The following is a 20,514-nucleotide window of genomic DNA, read 5'->3' as shown; positions in this document are numbered from 1 at the left end:
TCGGGCCTGCGGGCCAACGGGGATTCGCCTTCAGGTGCGCACCGCTGTACTGATTGATCTCTCAATTATGTATTTTAAGAAATACGGCATTTTACCAGCCACCGGCCATCAATCTAGAAACCAGCCCGTCAACCACTGTGCCAACACGCTGTGATCGAAGCCTGATACAAATACAAACTTAAAACTGTCTCAGTGGCTTTAGCTGAGAAAATAAACCTTAGATGGAAGTGAAATCCTACTGCAGAGCTCTGCATAGGTGAAGTACAGAATGCTTCTCAAGAGTGAGAAGATCTTAGACGCGAAAGAGTCTATAGGTGGACTGAGAAAGCCTTGAACCAGTGTTCTGGGTTTTGGTAAAAATGTAAATCTCACCTTCTTTCTGAGCTATTAGTGAGTGGAATAACCTGTCTTGAAACCGGGCTCAAACAACCCTCAGTGGAACTCCATTCTGTATATATCTGAAAATACAGAAAGAGAAGGCTTCAGAAGTCCTTGGGAAATGATAAACCAATGCATTCAGTATCACTTGGTTAAACTAGCATACACTCCCATATAAAGCAGTTGAATTATGTTTTTCCAAATGCAGCAACAAGCTCTCTGACAATAGTAATAGAGCAGGTTCTGTTTAAGGAATGTTTGCTATGTGCAGGTACAATTCTGACTCTGGTTCATGTATCAGTATTATTTCATTCAGCTTCATAATAGCCCTGGGAGGTAGGTGAGTGTGTACATCCAACTTCACAGACGGGGAAAGGGAGGCTCTGAGGGGGTAAACAAAGAGCCTGTCCTGAGGCCGTCTGTTGGTCAATAGCAGAGCCCTTGCCTGTCTGAGCCAAGGCCCTCTCCTCAGCACCGCAACATACTGTCTCTTTAGTGTCCAATTTACATATGTCATCAAGGCTCATAAAGAACTCTAGACTCCCCTGCGTCATTCTCAGTATTGTCAAGAGTCATCTGGATGACCCATCTGGCCTGAGATGGGTTTAATCCTTTGTGGACGAGGGCCACCACTGTGTGGTCACCATGTATCCTACTTCCCATCACGTCCAGCTTCTTTCGTGCCAACTCATTTGCTCAAGGACCTCATTCAAGCTTCCAGTGCATGGAACCCACCGGGTTCTCTCTGTCCATCAGGGTCCCTGTCATCATGTCTCCTTTCACTCATCTGTTTTCCAGTTTCTTTAAAGCTTGGTTTCTTTTCCCTTGCCCACCTGGCACTCTTTAACACTGGATGAACCCAGCCATCCACGCTGTCTCCGCCTGCAGCTCAGCAGCTCAGCAGATACTCTTGGTTGGAGAATATCCTCACAGCTGGCAGAGTAGTGTCGCTGTAAATTCTTGGTCATCAGCTGTAAGTGGGGCCTCAGCACCGCCTGTGAATCCTAGTATAGTTCCCTAGCAATTTTGCTGTCATTTTCTGTAGCAGCTATTTCACTTTTTCTTGCATCTACCTTCCCCTCTTTCTTACATTCCCATTTACCCTCAACTGATAACTTTGCCGTCTACTTAGGAAAAGATAGAAACCATCACTCGGGAGCCTCCTTGCTTTCCCCTAGCCAGATCCACAAATCGAGGTGGGTTGCTATTATTTTTTCCTTCTCTTATGGCACAACAGCTGAAGCGCCCTTCCTTCATGTGCTTTAGATCCCACACTCTTTCACCTTCACCGTGATTTTTCCTTGTGAGTCATCTGCTTTCTCCTACGTCATCAGTTGCTCCTATTCAATAAGATTGATCCCATCAGTACATGCTTATATATTAAGTATCATAGTGTGTAAGTATCATAATGTAAGAAGGCTGGTCCTTGTCTTATTGACAGTTGCATCTCTGGTTCACAGTAACATTGGGCTACTCAAAGTGTAGTTCCCCGCTCCCCATCAGCATGGTAGGAATGCAGAATGTTGGTTCCCACCCAGACCTAGTGAATTAATGACGTGCACAGGTAACTTGTGGGCATTTAAAAGTTTGAAAAGCCCTAGCATCCAGTAGGTATTCAGTAAATATTTACAAAATGAGTAAATAAATTCCCAGTGTTTCCAATCCTAATATAAACAAAGAAAAACACTCTGGAGAGCCCTGGACTGCTTCCAATGACACTGTTTTCAGGATACCCCACACCTTCCTTGGTTTTGTTTAAATACTTTATGTCCTCCAGGACGCTCATCCTGCATGCCTTGGTATATGTTTCCTACTTTTCTCTGGATAACATCCCTCCCCCAACTACACACGTACACACATGCACACAACACATACACACCCTTCCTGTGTATTAATGTGACTCCACACTCCAGCTGCTGTGAGCAAGGCACCATCCCCCAATTAGGAACAATGTGAGGATGCCGTGTATCTGGCAGCCTTCAAAGTCAATCTCTTGCACTCCTGAAGACCCTCTAAGCAGCTCTGACCCCGCCCCGTCCTCTGCAGAGGCTCTCCTATATATTCTCCACCAGGACCCTATCCCTACATATTAGCTCTAGCAGAGTTATTACTCCCTCTGAATCGTAAAATTTTCCCTTATGTAACTTAGGGTTCTTCTTGACGTTCTGGACTTGGCTGTATTTGTAACTCAGGAAATAACTGAGTCATTAAAGCTTCCCAGGAGAACAGCTTGGTGCAATTTAACATACCTTAGGAATTGGTCTAAAATTTTTTCATTTTTTCTTCCCTCCTCTCCTTGCCTTTAAAACGTTCCTTTATTATTGGTCCTTGAATTCTCTAAAGCAAGATCGCCTTCTTCCCATTTTTTGAACTAGCATTGTTAATATATTTTGATACATGTAAGGTTTTTAAATGAAAATCAGTTAACTCTCAATTTATTTAAAAAAAGGCAATTGACAAACAAAAGCAAAAAAACCCAAAACTAATATTGTGTGTAAATTTAAAAATGAAATTCAAAGAAATGCATTTTGGGGTTTTACCATTCAACCCTTTTACGTCTTTCAGCATTTCTTAACTTGAAAACTTTCTGGAAGATCATTTTCTCAGGCAGGGGACAGGGGTGGGCAGAGACAAGGTGACCAGGGATTCCCAGTGGTAATACTATTTTTAATATGTTAAGTACCTAAAATCATGAAACTAGGTATAAATGCCTTAACCTTATACCCTTCTGTGACTCAAAAATCTAAAATTATGATCACACACATATAAACTAATACAATTAAAGTCGTCAGCGTCGGTGGGGCAGGTGATGCTTTATTCAAATCAGTTTCCGAGTTGCGTGTGGTTATGGTGCTGACTGCTGTAAGGACCCCTCTGACTTCAGCATGTGCCCTTGATGCCTAAGGTCTCCTCCACTTGGGTTCACTGAAACTTTGGGGACCCCCATTGCTCTGGCATCACGCAGCTTTCCTTGGCAGGGACGCCTTGCTGACACTCTGAGTCTACCCCACACGTTTCTCATTAGCCTCAGACAATGAAAGAAGTACTCACTGATGCCCTTGTACTGACAGACACGAGGCCAAACACTGAAATCTCACTGTGGTCAGACCACATCCACAACATGCATACGTGATATTTGTACAGAGTATTATAAAAATGAAAACAGTGAATTAAAAACTACAGCAGAGGACCTGTGGACCTTGTGTGTGTGTTTGTGTGTATAAATGACTCATAGACCAAGGGATAAGGGGGGGAGGGATAAATTGAGAGACTGAGACTGACGTATACACACTACTATATATAAAATAAATAACTAATAAGAACCTGCTGTATAGCACAAGGAACTCCACTCAGTGCTCTATAATGGCCTATATGGGAAAAGAATCTAAAAAAAAAAAGAGTGGATATATATGCATGCATAACTGATTTACTTTGCTGTACACCTGAAGCTAACACAACATTGTAAATCAACTATACTCCAATAAAAAATTTTTTACAAAGACTCGTAGAGAGATACACACATACATGTATCTCCAAAGACATCTACTTCACCTATGTGGGTCCTTTTTTCCCAGCTTTATTGAAATAGAATTTACATATAACACCGTGTAAGTTTAAGGTGTACAGCATGTTGATTTGATGCATTTATTTATTGCCAGATGATTACCTTTATAGAGTAAGCTGTCACCTCCATCCCATCACGTAGCGTTTCTTTTTTGTGGTGAAAACATTTAAGATCTACTCTCGCAGCAAATTTCAAGGATATGATACAGTATCATTAGCTATAATCCTATGTGGGTTCTTTCTATGTCAGTTTGAAACACATTATCTTACATCTTTTTTTTTAATTATTTAATTAATTATGTATTTATTTTTGGCTGCGTTGGGTCCTCGTTGCTGCGTGTGGGCTTTCTCTAGTTGCGGCGAGCGGGGGCTGCTCTTCATTGTGTTGTGCGGGCTTCTCATTGCGGTGGCTTCTCTTGTTGCAGGGCACGGGCTCTAGGCATGCGGCCTTCAGTAGTTGTGGTTCGCGGCCCCTAGAGCGTAGGCTCAGTAGTTGTGGCACACAGGCTTCATTGCTCCGCAGCATGTGGTATCTTCCCAGACCAGGGCTCGAACCCCTGTCCCCTGCTTTGGCAGGTGGATTCTTAACCACCAGGGAAGTCCCAACATCTTTTAATCATTATAAGTATATGCTGATCACCTCCTAGCTGCCAGGTGGACCGTTGGGAAGTGCTGGTGATACAAAGTGAAGACCACTGAGACAGTTATTTACAGCCTAACGAATAAGTACGTATATGATTAAAGCCAGTGTTGTAAATTCTGTGAAGAAGACCGTCACATTACAAAGAGGTATAGACCAATGTGTCTGTATTAGTGATCAAATTCTATCTGCCACTGTGTACTATTCATGAAGGCAGAGGGGCATGCGATATAATTTAGGTATTATCCCAATACCAAGGCATTTTCTAGTTAACTTCAGTTTCTCAAAATGCCAATTGTCAGTTCTTTGAACACAGAATCTATAAAGTTATCTGTAAAGGAGACACACCATTTGTTAGGCTGGTTTCCAAGACTTGTTCTCCAGCTCTCCAGATTATCTAAATGTTCCTGCAGCTATCTGTACGTGTAAGTGAGATTTATTTTTAATCTGTGTATGTGACATTTATTTTTAATGCAGACTTGATCTTCAGACACGTGTCATATTGCGTTCAGATTTCGGATGATAAAGACATGAGCATCTAGCAAGCAGGCGCAGTGGGGCACTCTGGAGTACTCTCTCTCCATCAAGGATGCTCCCAATCCCCACGGCCCTCTCCGTTCCTTGCCCTGCTTTCAGTTTCACCAGTTACCATTTTCTGAAAACAGCATACCTATTTACTTAGGTGTTTTTATTGTAGCCTCAAAGGGCATGACCTTTGTCTGCCTCTTTCAGGCATCTCAGCTCCTACAGCGTCGCCTGGTACACATGAGACACTCATTAAATACTGTTGTGTGAATCGTGGCACTTTTTAGTTTTGTATTTTCAGAGGCAAGATATAAAAATGAGAACAAAATAACAACCACAAACAAAACCAAGAAAGCCGGCCAAGTGCACTTTTCAGGAAGACTTTGTTATCTTGATTGAATTCCTGTGTGTCTTTTGTCTTGTTTCTTTGAGGCAGTGGTTCTCAAAGGGCAGTCCCCAGACCAGCATCTCTGACCTTACCTGGAAACTGGTTAGGAAGGCAAATCCTCAGCCCACCTCCAGCTCACTGAATGGAAGGTCTTGGGAGGTGGGCTTAGCGATCTGTGTTCTAAAAATCTCTCTAGGTGATTTTGATGCACAGCAAAGTTTGAAAACCACTGCTTTAAGGCATGGGTTTCCCCTAACTGTGAAACCAATCCGGGCACCTTAATCCCACGTTGCATTTTCAGCGGAGCTGGACATGATGCTTTGCAAGCAGGACCCCTTTCCTCCACTGTCTTTCAGGTGTTCCTTTGCTCTTTCTGATTATTTCCACACCTCTCCTCACACATAGCTAGAGGTGGTTTACGGATGTGAAAAAATCACTTCCAAATGTTCTTCCTGTTCCCCAAAGCTGTTTTATCACTTATGAGAAGATTAAATAAGTACCGTAACTTTGAGGGAAACTCTGGCTGGCCTAATAACTTGGGTTCTCAAACCACAAGCACTTTTTAAAATTATTATTATTAAGAAGAAGCCCTGAAGTACAGGGACCCCCCCGTGCCAGGCTGCCCAGGTTTGAATCCCCTGCCTGATGGTGTTAACGCAAGTTTGTGGGCCCACCACACAGTGAGGCCAAACAAACTGAAACTTTGGAGTTTGGAGCAGAGAAACGTTTATGATCAGCTTGTGCACAATTCTCCGACTGTCTGATGGTGAGGCAGCAGGGTGGTGTCACAGGGGTTAAAATTATCAGTCCTTAGGCAACAGGAGGCCTGGGGCTATGTGCTCAAGGGAGTTAACATCTTCCATTTGTTGGAGGGGGGTAGGTTTACATCTGCAAAACAACTCAGGAAATGTGCATCAAACACTATTATCCAGGTACTTCAGAGAGGAGCAAAGCAGAGGATCTGGGGGAAGGCCTGTCCTGGGAAGGCCCCCATGGGGTCCTGCTCGGTTACAATGGTGCCAGGCTTGGACGTCAGGAGTCCTGAACGTCTCTGTCTGTTCCTCATTGTACAATGTGGACAGTGATAGAGTGTCTCTCAAAGGGTAGCTGTGGGATCAAGTGATTTAATATACGGAAGGCTCTTAAACTGTGCTGGGCACAGAACACTCACTGTGTAATTGTAGACGTTCCAGTAGAGGTGCCTTGAGTTCTATCGTATTTGGGCCAGTAGGCAGGGTTAGCTTGGAATGTAAGAATTTTAAATACCTGAAAGGGCTTTCAAGAAATTGGAAAGCTGTCATTAATATTCCTTAACTTTCCTCTTGGCTCCCCCTTATTTAACATTAAAAACCCTCCTTCGTGGGCTTCTGGTTAAAGAGAGTCCAAGACGTACCCACAGCCAGCAGGGCAGGAGCGGGGTTTGGAACAATACTTAAGCATAATGTTAAGTCCTTTTCTGAGCTCTTCTTCCTGCTGTTCAGAGGACGGTGAAACGGCCCTGTCGTGATGGAGGAAAGCTAGAAGCACTGAAAGGATGCGTTCTTCTGGGACACAGAAGCATTAAGAGGCAGATAACTGTCCTCAACTGACAGAATCCTTCTGCTAAGTGTCTTTGTCATCTGTTAGGTTCTAGGGCTGTGTAGACTCAGTGAAGCAGCTCTACCCCGTTAGAGAGATGGACTTACTTCCCTCTGTGTGTTTTCCATGCCCACTAATGAGGCCCAGGCTTGAGAGCAGGTGAATTGGACCTTAGTCATCCATCCGGGGTACGTCCACCGAGAGGTACACAAGGCTTTCCAAGGGCTGTGTGGCAGGGCACTGAGAGTGTGTGCTGACCAGAGGGTGGATTTGGACTGCCCTGCCTCAAAGTCAGCCCCTACCAGACCCTGCGGCAATTTGAACCGGTGCGATTCACCCCCAACCTGCAGTTGTAGGTCTTAACACAAGGAAATGCATCTAAAGAAGTACATTTTCAAGATCTAAAATGTCCTACAATGGATCTGCCTGAGAAAGACCTGTGTGTGAGTTGTAGTTCTGGTTGTCCTTTCTGACTGCTCCCACTTTAATTGTCCGGCAGAGAATGTTCCTTTACTTTCGTTGTGACCTCCACCGCTATTATCTGTCATCAGAGTATCAGTCTTGAGGGAGAGTCCCACCAAAGTAAAGCAGAGAAGTCCTCAAGGAAATGGCACAGTTTTTCGTCAGTAATGAGTTCATGGCAAAACTGGTACCTTCTCTATCTTGGAATTAGAGTCTAGAGAGATAGAGATGTTTTCTGACAGAGGGCAGGGTGATTTGGCATATTAAAATAAACAGTATTTCAATTTTCCCCACCTTTCTCAGCGTATTGGGTTAAACAAAGTGCTTCTAAGTGACAGAATAACACATCTTTAACAGTCATTTGATAAGGCCTAGTAAAATGTTAGCAATATACTGTCCAGATACTGAGAAATTGAATGAATTTAATACTGGGTTACAAAGCCCTTTGCAAGTCAGGTATTTTCCAATTCATTGCTTTAAAAGAAATTGAAGGAGGAATTAATTGAATTGTCAGCTGTGAGATCATTAAAATAATTTTTGAAGCTATATTACTATGCGGTTTTTGGCATATATCTTGGAAGAGGTTCAAAGAATTGAGTGACATTGCTATACAAGGTTTTCATTTCTATCTCCTTGCTTATGTGAACTTGTTTTTTTTTCAAAGCAAAATAGGAATAGAATTGATCCTGAGCTCTCATTCTAGTATAATGATATTTATCGATGGTATAATAAACAGAAAAGCCTCATCTATCCCATTGAGAGCTATATTTCCAGTAAAAGTTTACTTCTTATGTTTAATTATTACTTAACCACATGTATAATATATTTATGTTGTTTTATCAGTATTATCCTTGTAATGATAACTCATTCTAAAAGAAAATATTATTCAGAGCTTTACGGTCACAGAACATGAAAGGAAATTTAAATTTCAATCTCTATACTTTATATATATTGTTGCAAATAAATATGATAGCTGATCAATAAAAGATTTTCAAGCACAAAATATGCTTGAAGTATTATATCAGGATAAAATCCTGCAGAGGATATATAATAGATACACAAGTTCAAGTTTAGAAAAGGAACAATGCACATTTTATGACTGTTAAAAAAGAGCTTGTTCATGAATTTTGAAAGTAGACAACCATGAGTATCAAATTGCTATGGTATTTAAATTCGTATAGAGATATATATAAAGGGACATTATGACATTTTATTTATTTATTTATTTATTTATTTTTGCGGTACGCGGCCTCTCACTGTTGTGGCCTCTCCCGTTGCGGAGCACAGGCTCCGGACACGCAGGCTCAGCGGCCATGGCTCACGGGCCCAGCCGCTCCGCGGCATGTGGGCACGAACTCATGTCCCCTGCATTGGCAGGCGGACTCTCAACCACTGCGCCACCAGGGAAGCCCCATTATGACATTTTAATTTTAAAATGTGAATAATCTCCACAGACCAAAAATGCATCCTTTGCAACTATTACCTAAACTTTAAAAATATTATGTCAACTTAAAACGTGCAAAGGGTTACATACTTGACCAAAATAAAAGCAAGCATATTGTCTGCACTGTCACCTGGGTGTGTGTGGTTCCAGGGTCTGGGAGACAACACCCTTCACTCTGTCTAGTTTACCATCTACTTCCAGGCTGGCCAAACTGTACAGTAGGAATTTAACCTTTAGGAGTCATTCAAACAGGGATTCAATCTTCATGGAAATACAGCTGTTATTAAGAAAGTTGGCACGTTAATTCTTATCAGTGATTTGCAACTGAGAGTGAATGAATGTGTTTATCATATTTTTTTTTCCTAAGAAATGCTTTTGAAAGTGGGGAGCAGAGAGGGCCCATTAGGGCTTTAGTCCTCATAAGGGAAATGGACAGTTGCTGTATAAGGAACAAAAATGCACAGAAAGTGAAGCTAGGGCCCTAAGGATGTGGAGGAGACAACATGACCTTAGTTTTTCTTTTTTTTTTTAGTTAATTTATTCCTTATTGAAGTGAAGTTGATTTACAATGTTGTTTTAGTTTCAGGCATACAGCAAAATGATTCAGTTATACATACATATATATATTTTTCAGATTCTTTTCCCTTATAGGTTACTACAAAATACTGAGTATAGTTCCCTGTGCTATACAGTAGGTCCTTGTTGTTTATATATTTTATATATAATAACATGTATATGTTACACGCAAATTCCTAATTTATCCCCCCCCCCTTTTCCCTTTGGTAACCATAAGTTTATTTTCTGTGAGTCTGTTTCTGTTTTGTAAATAAGTTCATTTGTATCATTTTTTTAGATTCCACATATAAGTGATATCTTATATTTGCCTTTCTCTGTCTGGCTTACCTCACTTGGTATTGGTTTGGCCAAAAAGTTCATGCGGTTTTAAGTAAAAATAAAAGATACATTTTTCATTTTCACCAAGAATTTCATCGAACAATGTAAATTCACTGACCGAATGAACTTTTTGGCCAATCCAGTATGATAATCTCTAGGTCCATCCATGTTGCTGCAAATGGCATTATTTCATTCTTTTTTATGGCTGAGTAATATTCCATTGTATGTGCATACCACATCTTCTTTATCCATTCCCCTGTCAATGGACATTTAGGTTGCTTGCATGTCCTGGCTATTGTAAACAGTGCTGCAGTGAACATTGGGGTGTATGTATCTTTTCAAATTTGTGTTTTCTCTGGATATACGCTCAGGAGTGGGATTGCTAAGTCATATGGTAACTCTATTTTTAGTTTTCTAAGGAAGCTGCATACTGTTCTCCATAGTGGCTGCACCAGTGTACATTCCCACCAACACTGTAGAAGGGTTCCCTTTTTTCCACACCCTCTCCAGCATTTATGATTTGTAGACTTTTTGATGACTTCAGTTTTTCTTTATGCCAAATAGGCATCCGTGAAGGTGGGAAGGAGTCATTGAATGGTACCTGAATACAGGGACCATTAGGTAAATGCAGCTGGGTCCCCAAAACTCACCTCACTGATCTTAGACGCATCTGCAAAATAATTACAGAATTAGATGTATAAGTACACGTATGCAGGGATGCCTGTGGCCAAGTTAAAATAAAAGCTTTGTAAGAATATTAGAGTATGATTCTGTTTTAGGTAAAACCAAATCAACACAACCTTTCCGTATGTGAATATATGTCTGTAAGGAGTAAGGTGAGGAAGACATAACAGGCTGTCACTGAAATGGCGACATCCAGGCAGGGAGTTGGGTGGAGAGAAAGATTAGCTCGGCCTTTAGGCGTCTTTGTGTTGTATTCGTTTACATGTTTATACATGTTTATTTTACTTCTGTGGTTGTAAAAAATAACAAAGAACATATAGAAGAGAAAAATCTCTTCCTTCCTGCACCCAGTGGTCACCCCACCCCTACCTCGAGGCTGCCCGCACCTGCTGAATGACAGGTGGACGTGTGCATAGCAGACCCCTCTGATTGGAAGCTAGTTATACTGTTATCCCTCCTCCCCATCAGGGAGAGGGCCTCTCGAGACTGGGCGCTCACCCCTTTCAGTGGCAGCTGTCATTTTGGTGCTCCAGTATCCTTCTGTTCCCTGGACCATTCAGGCTATGTCAGGCTGTTCACTTTGCCAAGGGAAACACACGTGTCTCCCCATGGCCGGTGTCCTTGGTGCTCCCACCTCCTGAGCCCTGGTCCAGGTCGAGGTGGGAGCAGACCTGGTGAGGTGTGGCCATGTTTATTCCCTGTGTCCCTACCTGAAGGTGCTGACTTCACGTTCCCAATCCTCAGGAGGCACTGCTCATACCCCCTCTGGTGGGACATCTCGGGGAAGCAGGTGTCATTTCACCTTTTCATTTGCCAAGATACTGAAACTCAGGTTCTGACTAGAGCACTGAGTACTGGGGTAGACACACCTGGGGCCCTTTAACCATGCCCTTCATTGAACAACTCCGATTTCTCAAGGATTTCCTTTTCTCAGTTTTCCACCCACACATTCTAAGTTCCTGGGACACATTTGCAAATTTTCTTCCTGACCAGCAGGCACATTTATTTCTTCATTAAACCTGATAACCTGCAGGTCACACACACCGACAAGCAAATTCCATTTGCTCGTAGCCCCCATTCGTAGCCTCTGTCTGTTGGGAAGAGTAGGTTAGGGTATGTGGGGTAGTGGTCTGCTTGGCCACTTTCTCCTTCCCTCTCCTGAAATCTTAAGAGGTAGCTGTGACTGCCTCAAAGACTGCTGGCATTGTACCGTGACTTTCAAGACTCTGTGTTATCAGTTGCAGTTGGAGGGCTTTGGGCGGCTTAGGGGTACAGGAGATGATGAACACGAGGGAGGTCTGGAGGTAAATATGTCCAATTTTTGACCTAACAACAAGTTAAGCATTTGCTGTGTGGATTATTGGTGACCTGCTTGAAATACTGATGCACTCTCTCTCCCCTCTGGCCCTGGGCCACTTCTCCCACAAGGTGGTAACTGTGCTCGAGAAATATAAACTAATTTTCATAGAAGCCTAAGGGAAAAAATAAGATAGAAAGCAAATATACAGCAAAGATATTCACATAACATGTTGCTAAATCAAGTAGAAATGATTTTGTAGCATCGGTTCTTCAGGAGGATTCAGGCCACTGTTGCCCTCTATTTAGGAAGTTTTATCAATAATTCGTTCCCTTTAGCACTGGGCTATGTTATTTCATTTACCCTTTGAGTGACAGCAGCTGTGTTTATAACAGAATCTCTGAACACTTTCTCCCTCCCTCCCCTCCCCGACCCTCACTCACAGGTGTACCATAGATGACCGGGTCACCCGGGTGGCCTGGCTGAACCGTAGCACCATCCTCTACGCCGGGAACGACAAGTGGTCCATAGACCCTCGTGTGATCATCCTGGTTAACACGCCAACCCAGTACAGCATCATGATCCAGAACGTGGACGTGTACGACGAGGGCCCGTACACCTGCTCCGTGCAGACGGACAACCACCCCAAGACCTCCCGGGTGCACCTCATCGTGCAAGGTAGGCGGCCTGGCCAGCGGGCTCACGTTCCCCTCAGTGATGCAGGGGACGCATGATCTCAGCTTGTCCTTCTACTCCTGTAGAAAGACACAAAAGGCTGTTTCCTCTGTAGAATCCAGAGACTGAGTGTCTGTCCTGGATTCCTTCCACCTGCTGGGGTCTTGACTAAGTGCTGAGTATCTTTACAGTTTCTCCGTTTTCTCTCTGGTCCTTCTGCCATTAATAGGTTGTTCGGCATGTTTGAGCTTTCTGGAGTTGGGAAAAGATATATTAGGAAGTGGATACGGTACTACTCTCCGCGCCTCTTGTGTTCAGAGGCTTATTTCATGATAAAGCGTTAATAATATTGATGTGAAATCGTGTGACATGACTGTGCTTGCATAGCTGGTGGTTGTGTCTGTACCAGAAGGGGTTCTGTGTGCTGTTTGGCATTGCTGCTGAGTCCGTGTACACCCTTTTAGCCCCACAATGGAGTTGAGGTCAAGAGGGATATTAGTCAAAATGTTATCTCCAGGTCTATGTTGGAAATAAGTCTATATAATTAAAAGGGGGAATCCCTAACATTCTCTCCCATTCTCCCTTAAAAGTCTGAATTAGTATAACCCAGGCATAGTAGTTAAGAGTGTTTCATTTGAATTTTACTTTGTAGGAGAAAAATGGGGTTGAAGAAATGTCAGAATCTCAGATATCAACTATTAAGTGTTAAGAATTAAAAACTCATGCAGAGAGCAGTGAAGAGAGTTGGGGAACCGTCTTAAAACAAGCAGCTCTACAAATGACCTTATGTCGAACTGCCCCCATCACTATGTAAAGCAAGTCCTATCAGGTATCCACTCATGGTAGCAATGAGGTGCTGAGCAGACTAGCTCCCATCCCCCTATGACATATCCTTCCTCCACCAAAGGAGAGGTTTGAGTGGACCTTTCTCAGTGTCCCCTATGCTGATGTCTTGTGGCCATGCCTTGAGCTCAGAAAGAGTCCCTGTGTGTGACTTAGTGTCAGTAACTGCCTTTCATCAGATCCCACCTGCAGTTGATCCAATGGGTTTTATATTTTTTCAGTTTCTGAAAGTGTATGGCATTGTCGCTTAGCTAATATGGATTCCCTCATCCCTGCCTTTCTAAAAAATATAATTTTGCTCATTTCAGATGGTTGCATGGGAAGTCTGAGTAGGGGTTAGAGTCTTTCCGTGCTTTGGTCACGTGTGCAAATCAAGGCGGCCGTTCTTTCCTTTTGTCTGGAACGGCTCTTTGCTAGCAGAGCATCAGGGGCTTTGGCTCTGCACAGCGTGGTAATGGCCTGAGCTGGGCCAAAGGTCTGTCTGCTACAGCCCTGGCTCCCGGCAGGCCCTGGTGCTGCCATAGTGCTGAAACATTGCCTCCGTTCAGCCTCTAAGCCCTTCTCTCACCCACACGCTCCCAGACTCCCACATCTGCCTGCTCCGCTGTGTCTGTTCTCCATCCATGTCCCACTAGGGGTATGGCTTGGGGATGATCTGCTTGGGAGCTACAAGACGGGCTGCCATCTGGAGATAAAGACAAGTGTCACAGCTGATGCTTCTCCTCAGAGGCTGGTGGAGGCCCTCGCTGAGATCAGTCGTCTGAGATGAGCGGGGATGTCTGCAGAAAACAAGGGAGCTCAAGCTCTCACCACCCGCCTGCCACCTGGGCTTGGCTCCAGAGGAGCAGAAATTCTCGGCATGGGAAGTGACGCCTCCGTGGCACCTCCGTGGCCTTGACAACAACGTTATCTTCAAATTCAGGAAATTCGTCACTGAAAGAAAAAAAGAACTGTCAGGCTCTGTACAGAAACAGACTCAAGCAGAGCAGGGCTATCACTTTTCAGGGAAGAAGACAGACGGTGTAAGCATGTCAAAGCCAATACAGGCCATAAAGGGCTTGTGGCACAGAGCTTCAGGGATAATGCTCTTCGTAAGAAGCTTGGAGTAATTCCTGGGGCTGGATGTGAAAGCCAGTGGGGTCAGAGCTTTGGGTCAGAAAGACTCTAGGAAGAGGCAAGAAGCAAGGCAGTGGAGTCCCTCATTCCAGAGGTGACGTCCTCAAGTCTCGCTTTAGGCCAAGCAACTTCTGTAGCTCCAGGCAATCCAGTGCAGAGATCAGGAGGGCAAAGGAGGAAGGGGAGCATCTCCTCCTGGAAATCTTAGCAGACTGGGCTTTCCATTTACTGAGAGGCTAAAATAAGGAGCTCAGGGAGCTGTTCTTCCTTTGGGAATCGGTTGAGTTTCCAGTGGGTGGAAGCCGAGACCCTGCGGCTCAATTAGAAGAAAGCCCAGAAGTCTCCTCTTTCCCAGCAGCTGTCGGCTTTTGTCCAGTCTATAGATTAATTTTTCAGACTTAGTGTTAGTTCAGGTTAAAGATAATGAAAGTTTCCTAATCCTCTTAAAGAAGATTTATCTGACCGAGTAGAAAGCTTTTGGAATACAATAAGGCATGTATAAAACTGAGGTCTAATCCTGCCTTTAATTTCAAACTGCTGATGGGTATTGATTTTGCAATGAGAAAAACTGAAAAATTTCCAAGCTGCAACTTGTCTATCTGCATATGTGTGTGCGTGTGCGTGTGTGTGTGTGTGTGTGTGTGTATGGTATTTATTTATCTTCTGTCCATTTGAGAATGTTACAATCTCATCACCTCTGCCAGACAAGTGTCATTAGCAGAAGGGCAATCCCATGGGGTCTAGGCTTTGTTGCTCCCTCTTCCTGCAAAGTGAGTAAGTGAGAGCTGCTCTAACACTACCTCAAAGCCTGTCCTTTCCTGGTTTATAAGGTGGCCTTTCCACGTATCTGATGGGATTAGTTTCCTAGTCCTTCTCTTTGAGGGAAGAAGCTGCTTTCGTTAAAATAGCATCACTGGTCCCTAAGGTACATCTTGGCCACTGAAGGGATAACTTTAAGGTGCCACGTGACAGTGAGGCTGTGACTGTGGCCCTGGTGCCACGTGACGGCAAGGCTGTGACTGTGTCCCTGGTGCGTGACGGCGAGCCTGTGACTGTGTCCCTGGTGCGTGACGGCGAGCCTGTGACTGTGTCCCTGGTGCGTGACGGCGAGGCTGTGACTGTGTCCCTGGTGCGTGATGGCGAGCCTGTGACTGTGTACCGAGGTGTTAAGGAAATCCAGAACAAGGGGCTCAGGTTAGTCAGGGCAGGAAAACCAATCGGGCAGCCCTGTGTGGGAGGGAGTGCCATAAAGGAGATGGAGGCATGGGCTGGGCAAGAGGTCATGCCCGTCACTCGGAAGGTGTGAGGACAGCAGATTGTGGGTCTCCCTGTAGGAATGGAGAAGCTTCCTTCAAGAGGTATCATCCAAGGGACATTGAGAGGATTAATCCCCATATCTTGAAATAGGAAGAATTAAAAGGATATCACCTCCCTTTTTGAGTTTGGGGAAATGTTAGATGTTCCCACTAGTGATTGCAGAGCTAGGATCCTGAGCCGCTGGGAGAGGAACGTGTTAGGCTTGTGAGCTTTAGGGATAAAGAAGACACAGACATTACACACGTGTTATAGAACTAAGAAACAGGTGTAACTCAAGACAAGAAGGGGTTTGTTTGAGATTCATCATGAATTTACTAGCATGAGAGGAGGTAAGTTTTGTGAGATTAACTCTTCCTACTTGAGACCAGCAGGAGCCCCACACAGCACGCTGTCTGAGGGATCCTAGGCATTCAGCAAATGTTTGTCAAAGGAACGTAGGACAGATGGATACAGCAAGTGAAGCGGCATAAGAAGGCAGTGATCATAAAGTCCCTTCAGGCAGATAGGGGCAGGGGATGCGTCAGGCTGGCGAGATGACTTGGAGTGGCCAGGAATTGGGAAAAGGTCCTTAGAGGGATGAGGTCTTCCATGTGACAAGCCAAGAGATATGTTCTAACAGCGATCACATGACTTCCGTGTGTTTATTTAGTACTTTACAGCACTGGTCACACTCTCTGGCTCATGTGACCCTCACAACAAGCCCTGGGAGGCTTCAGGGCAGTGACTGTTATCTCCATTTTGCATGAGATCACTGCAGCTCACAGAGGTTAAGAGACTGGCCAGGGTGCCCTGTGAGTCAGCAGCTGTGCTGGGTCTGTACCCCAGCCGTGCGACTCCACGCTCAGTGCGTCTCCACCACAGGCCACCCCCCACTGCCAACCACGTCCAAGGTGGTTTCTCTAATCTAGATCCATGGAAATTTGCCAGTTATCCTTTCTTACTTCCCTCTTTTTCCTGCTACTGATGTTTCATTGTACTAGCAGAAATTGTGGACAAAACTCAAGAAAGAAAATGAGCAGCGGGGGAGCAGGAATGGGGTGCCAGAGCCCCACGAGATGATGTAGAGAGGCTGAGGGAGAGGCAAAGAAGAAGATAATTAACTTACCAGTAGCTCATCCCTCCAGGGACACACATTCCAAATGTTACCTCTTTCCCCTATGTACGTACTGAGAACGCTGGGCCCTTTGAGAATCCAGGATCTCATCGTCACTCTGATTGTCATGAACTCCTCAGCATTCTGGAATGTATGGGTGTCACAGTAGTTGTCACAGTAGTTGTCACTGTCAGGGAGCGATAGACAGGAAGATCTGGCATCCTTTCTCCTTGGCTGTTGGTATCTCTATCTGCTCTCTTGGCTAGTCCAAAAATCTGTTTACTGCCAGACACTTCCTTTCATGGAGCAAACTACTCTTGCTGAGCCCAATTTTAGGCAAAGGGCTAGAAAGGCTGAATGCTGTGAACAAGGCTACGCAATTTCTACGTCTTCAAAGACTTCGGGACTTTGAGCCTGGAGTCAGTTCAGGTGAGATTACTTGGTACCCAAGGTTTAGTTTAGCAGGTAGAGAAGTCTGATTCTCCACCCAGTCCAGCCCTAGGTTTCGCTGAGTGTCAGCCAACCTCTGCACTGGGCACATTGAGTGTAAACTGATCTCAGTTGATCCTCACAACATCCCTGAAAGGTTTGCTCCACAGTCACATCTTACAAATAAGAAAACTGAACCTCAGGAAGAGTGAAAGCTTGCCCAGAGATGGTAGAGCCACGAAAAGCTTTAAATTCCCTTCACTGGGCTTATCTCTAGGAAAAGCTATCAAAACACGCACAGTTGAAGCCCTCTGAGTGCATGGTCTCTCCTGATTGTTCTTCACTGAAGCCCTGGGAGACAGAACAGAAAATCACCACATTCCAAGAAAGGAACCTGAGATTCAGAGAGCTCACATGATTTGTCCAAGTTACACTGGCTAGCAAGTGGTGAAGCACTCCTTAACACCAGGAGTTTTATTTTAACTTGAATAGTTGACTTACAATGTTGTGTTCGCTTCAGGTGTATAGCTAAGTGATTCAGTTATACATATATATTTTTTTCCCTTACAGGTTATTACAAAATATTGAGTTCCCTGTGCTATGTAATAGGTCCTTTTTGGTTATCTGTTTTATAGATAGGAGTGTGGGTATGTTAATCCCAAACCCCTGATTTATTCCCCCCCCCTTTCCCCTTTGGTAACCATAAGTTTGTTTTCTATGTCTGTGCGTCTATTTTTGTTTGTTTATAAGTTCATCTGTATCATTCTTTTAAGATTTCACATATAAATGATACCATATGATATTTGTCTTTCTCTGTGTCTGGCTTACTTCACTTAGTATGATAATCTCTAGGTCCATCCATGTTGCTGCAAATGGCATTATTTCATTCTTTTTTATGGCTAATATTCCATTGTATGTATGTACCACATCTTCTTTAACCATTCATCTGCTGATAGACATTTAGGTTGCTTCCATGTCTTGGTGATTGTCAGTAGTGCTGCAGTGAAGGGGTTTTAATTCTAGACCCAGTGTTGGGTTCACAGGCCAGATTGCTAACTCATAGCTAAGTAAAAGGGCAGGTGGATGTTACTATTTGTGGAAAAAATATAGAAGTTCTGAGGTGCTACTGAGAAGGGTGGTTCCTGAGAAGATGGTTGAGGAGTAGAGGGGGCCTGGCTAAGGCTGGTTGGGGCGGATGGGGGCTGGGCACCTGGTGGAGCATCCCAGCAGGTAAGGGAGGCACACCTGCCCACGTGTCACACTTTTGCAAGGACCTACCTATTTCTTCCTTTTTTTTTAATAAATTTATTTATTTTATTTACTTGTTTTTGGTTGCGTTAGGTCTTCGTTGCTGCACGCGGGCTTTTTCTAGTTGTGGTGAGCGCGGGCTACTCTTTGTTGAGGTGCGCTGGCTTCTCATTGCGGTGGCTTCTCTTGTCATGGAGCACGGGCTCTAGGCGCGTGGGCTTCAGTAGTTGTGGTGCACGGGCTCAGTAGTTGTGGCTCGCGGGCTCTAGAGCGCAGGCTCAGTAGTTGTGGCGCACGGGCTCAGTAGTTGTGGCTCGCGAGCTCTATAAAGTGCAGTCTCAGTAGTTGTGGTGCATGGGCTTAGTTGCTCCGTGGCATGTGGGATCTTCCCGGACCAGGGTCAAAGCCGTGTCCCCTGCATTGGCAGGTGGATTCCCAACCACTGCGCCACCAGGGAAGCCCGGACCTACCTATTTCTAACCCTTCCTTTGTTACTCAGCTCTTTTTCTCTGCTGTTTTTCCCTCTTTTCCCAAATATTCTTTAAATAATTATTTAACTTAACATGCATAATTGTGGACCTAAAGAAAAGCAGGCAGTCAACCTGAAATAAATTTCATTTATTCGGCCTCTATTTTAAATTATAATCACACTTGTTCTTCACAGAGGCAGGGTGGGAATGTGGAAAAGAACAAGACTGTGCGTCAAAACACTCCCTCCGCAGCCTGAGCTCTGCTCCTCACATCCGGACCTGTGTCTCTGGGACGTTCCCTTCCCCTGGCTTCTTATTCTGGGGTGAAGAATACAATTGAATGTAATTGATTTCCTTCAGGTACACACATGCACACCTTAATCTTAATCCTGTGTGTGTGTGTATGTGTGTTTATTAACAGATATATATGAAAGACATCCTTTCCTTTCCTGCTTCACGTGATATTTGTAAACTCCACAACCCACATCCGATGGTGTATATATCATACTAAGATTCCTAATTTCAGGGTTGGGTAAACTAAGAAAGCAATTACAGCTTAGAAGGAGTCAGGATTGAAGTCGGTGCCCTCAGAATGCCCTCTGTACCCAACCGAGGAAAGCACTTCATGAGTCGCCCTTCCCAAGAAGGGTGTCCCCCTGCAGGCTCCCTCTAGCCCAGCCTCGGGTTTGGAATGAGACCCACACTCATACTCACACTCTCCGTGCAACTGTCCTGTCCCTTCCCTCAGATTGTGTTACTCAGACATTGTCTGAATTTGACATGTCCTGTAGCTGAAATCGGATTGGTATTCGCCTCTCCCCAGTCCCCTAGGTTATCATGTCTTTCATGACATCCTGTGTAGTTAGCTGCTGACAACACAGTACGAAACAGATTTTGTAGAAAGAATATTTCTCCTTTTATCAAGCCTCTACTCCCATTATTGTGAGGAGAGATATGGGGCTTTGTTCCGCTCTGCTTAGAAACTAATCTCACACACACACACACACACACACACACACACACACACACACACACACACACACACACACACACACACACACACACACACACACACACACACACACACACACACACACACACACACACACACACACACACACAGCTTTTGCAGTTTCCGTAACTCCTTCTTTTGTGGCCCCTGGAATTCCATCCTTCTCTCCATTGAATGTGCAGGTCCATCCTCCCTCTAGTAAGGGGCTGTGTGAGGTTCCTGGCTTTGAGTGGGTGCATCAAAGTGCCTGAGCTTGCTTGGAGGCCACAGCAGAGACTCTTGGCATGATCCGAGATGGTGCTGTCAGTCCTGGCACCTGGTTTGGGATACATACAGGAGCCAGAAAGAGAAGTGGTGGGGTCTGGAGCTGTCATTTGCCTTATTTGCCATAGAACTAAATAAACAGAACAGTCATGGAGTCTGTTCTCAAAACCATAACTGATGTGGAGATGCAGGA

General features: G+C 44.4%; 1 protein-coding gene across 3 annotated transcripts in view; it reads left to right on the top strand.

Annotated features, from left to right (window-relative positions):
• The window catches only part of LOC115844512 (opioid-binding protein/cell adhesion molecule), a 1,086,269-nt gene that overhangs the window by 836,014 nt on the left and 229,741 nt on the right, over positions 1–20,514 (top strand). For all 3 annotated transcript variants that reach the window (XM_030841637.2, XM_030841646.2, XM_060304313.1), the window contains exon 3: positions 12,300–12,532. In XM_030841637.2, the coding sequence (XP_030697497.2) occupies positions 12,300–12,532 (233 nt within the window). The remainder of the gene's footprint in view (positions 1–12,299; positions 12,533–20,514) is intronic.

Source organism: Globicephala melas, chromosome 8, assembly GCF_963455315.2.
Source record: "Globicephala melas chromosome 8, mGloMel1.2, whole genome shotgun sequence".
NCBI lineage: Eukaryota > Metazoa > Chordata > Mammalia > Artiodactyla > Delphinidae > Globicephala > Globicephala melas.
This window is presented reverse-complemented; position numbering and strand designations above follow the sequence as displayed.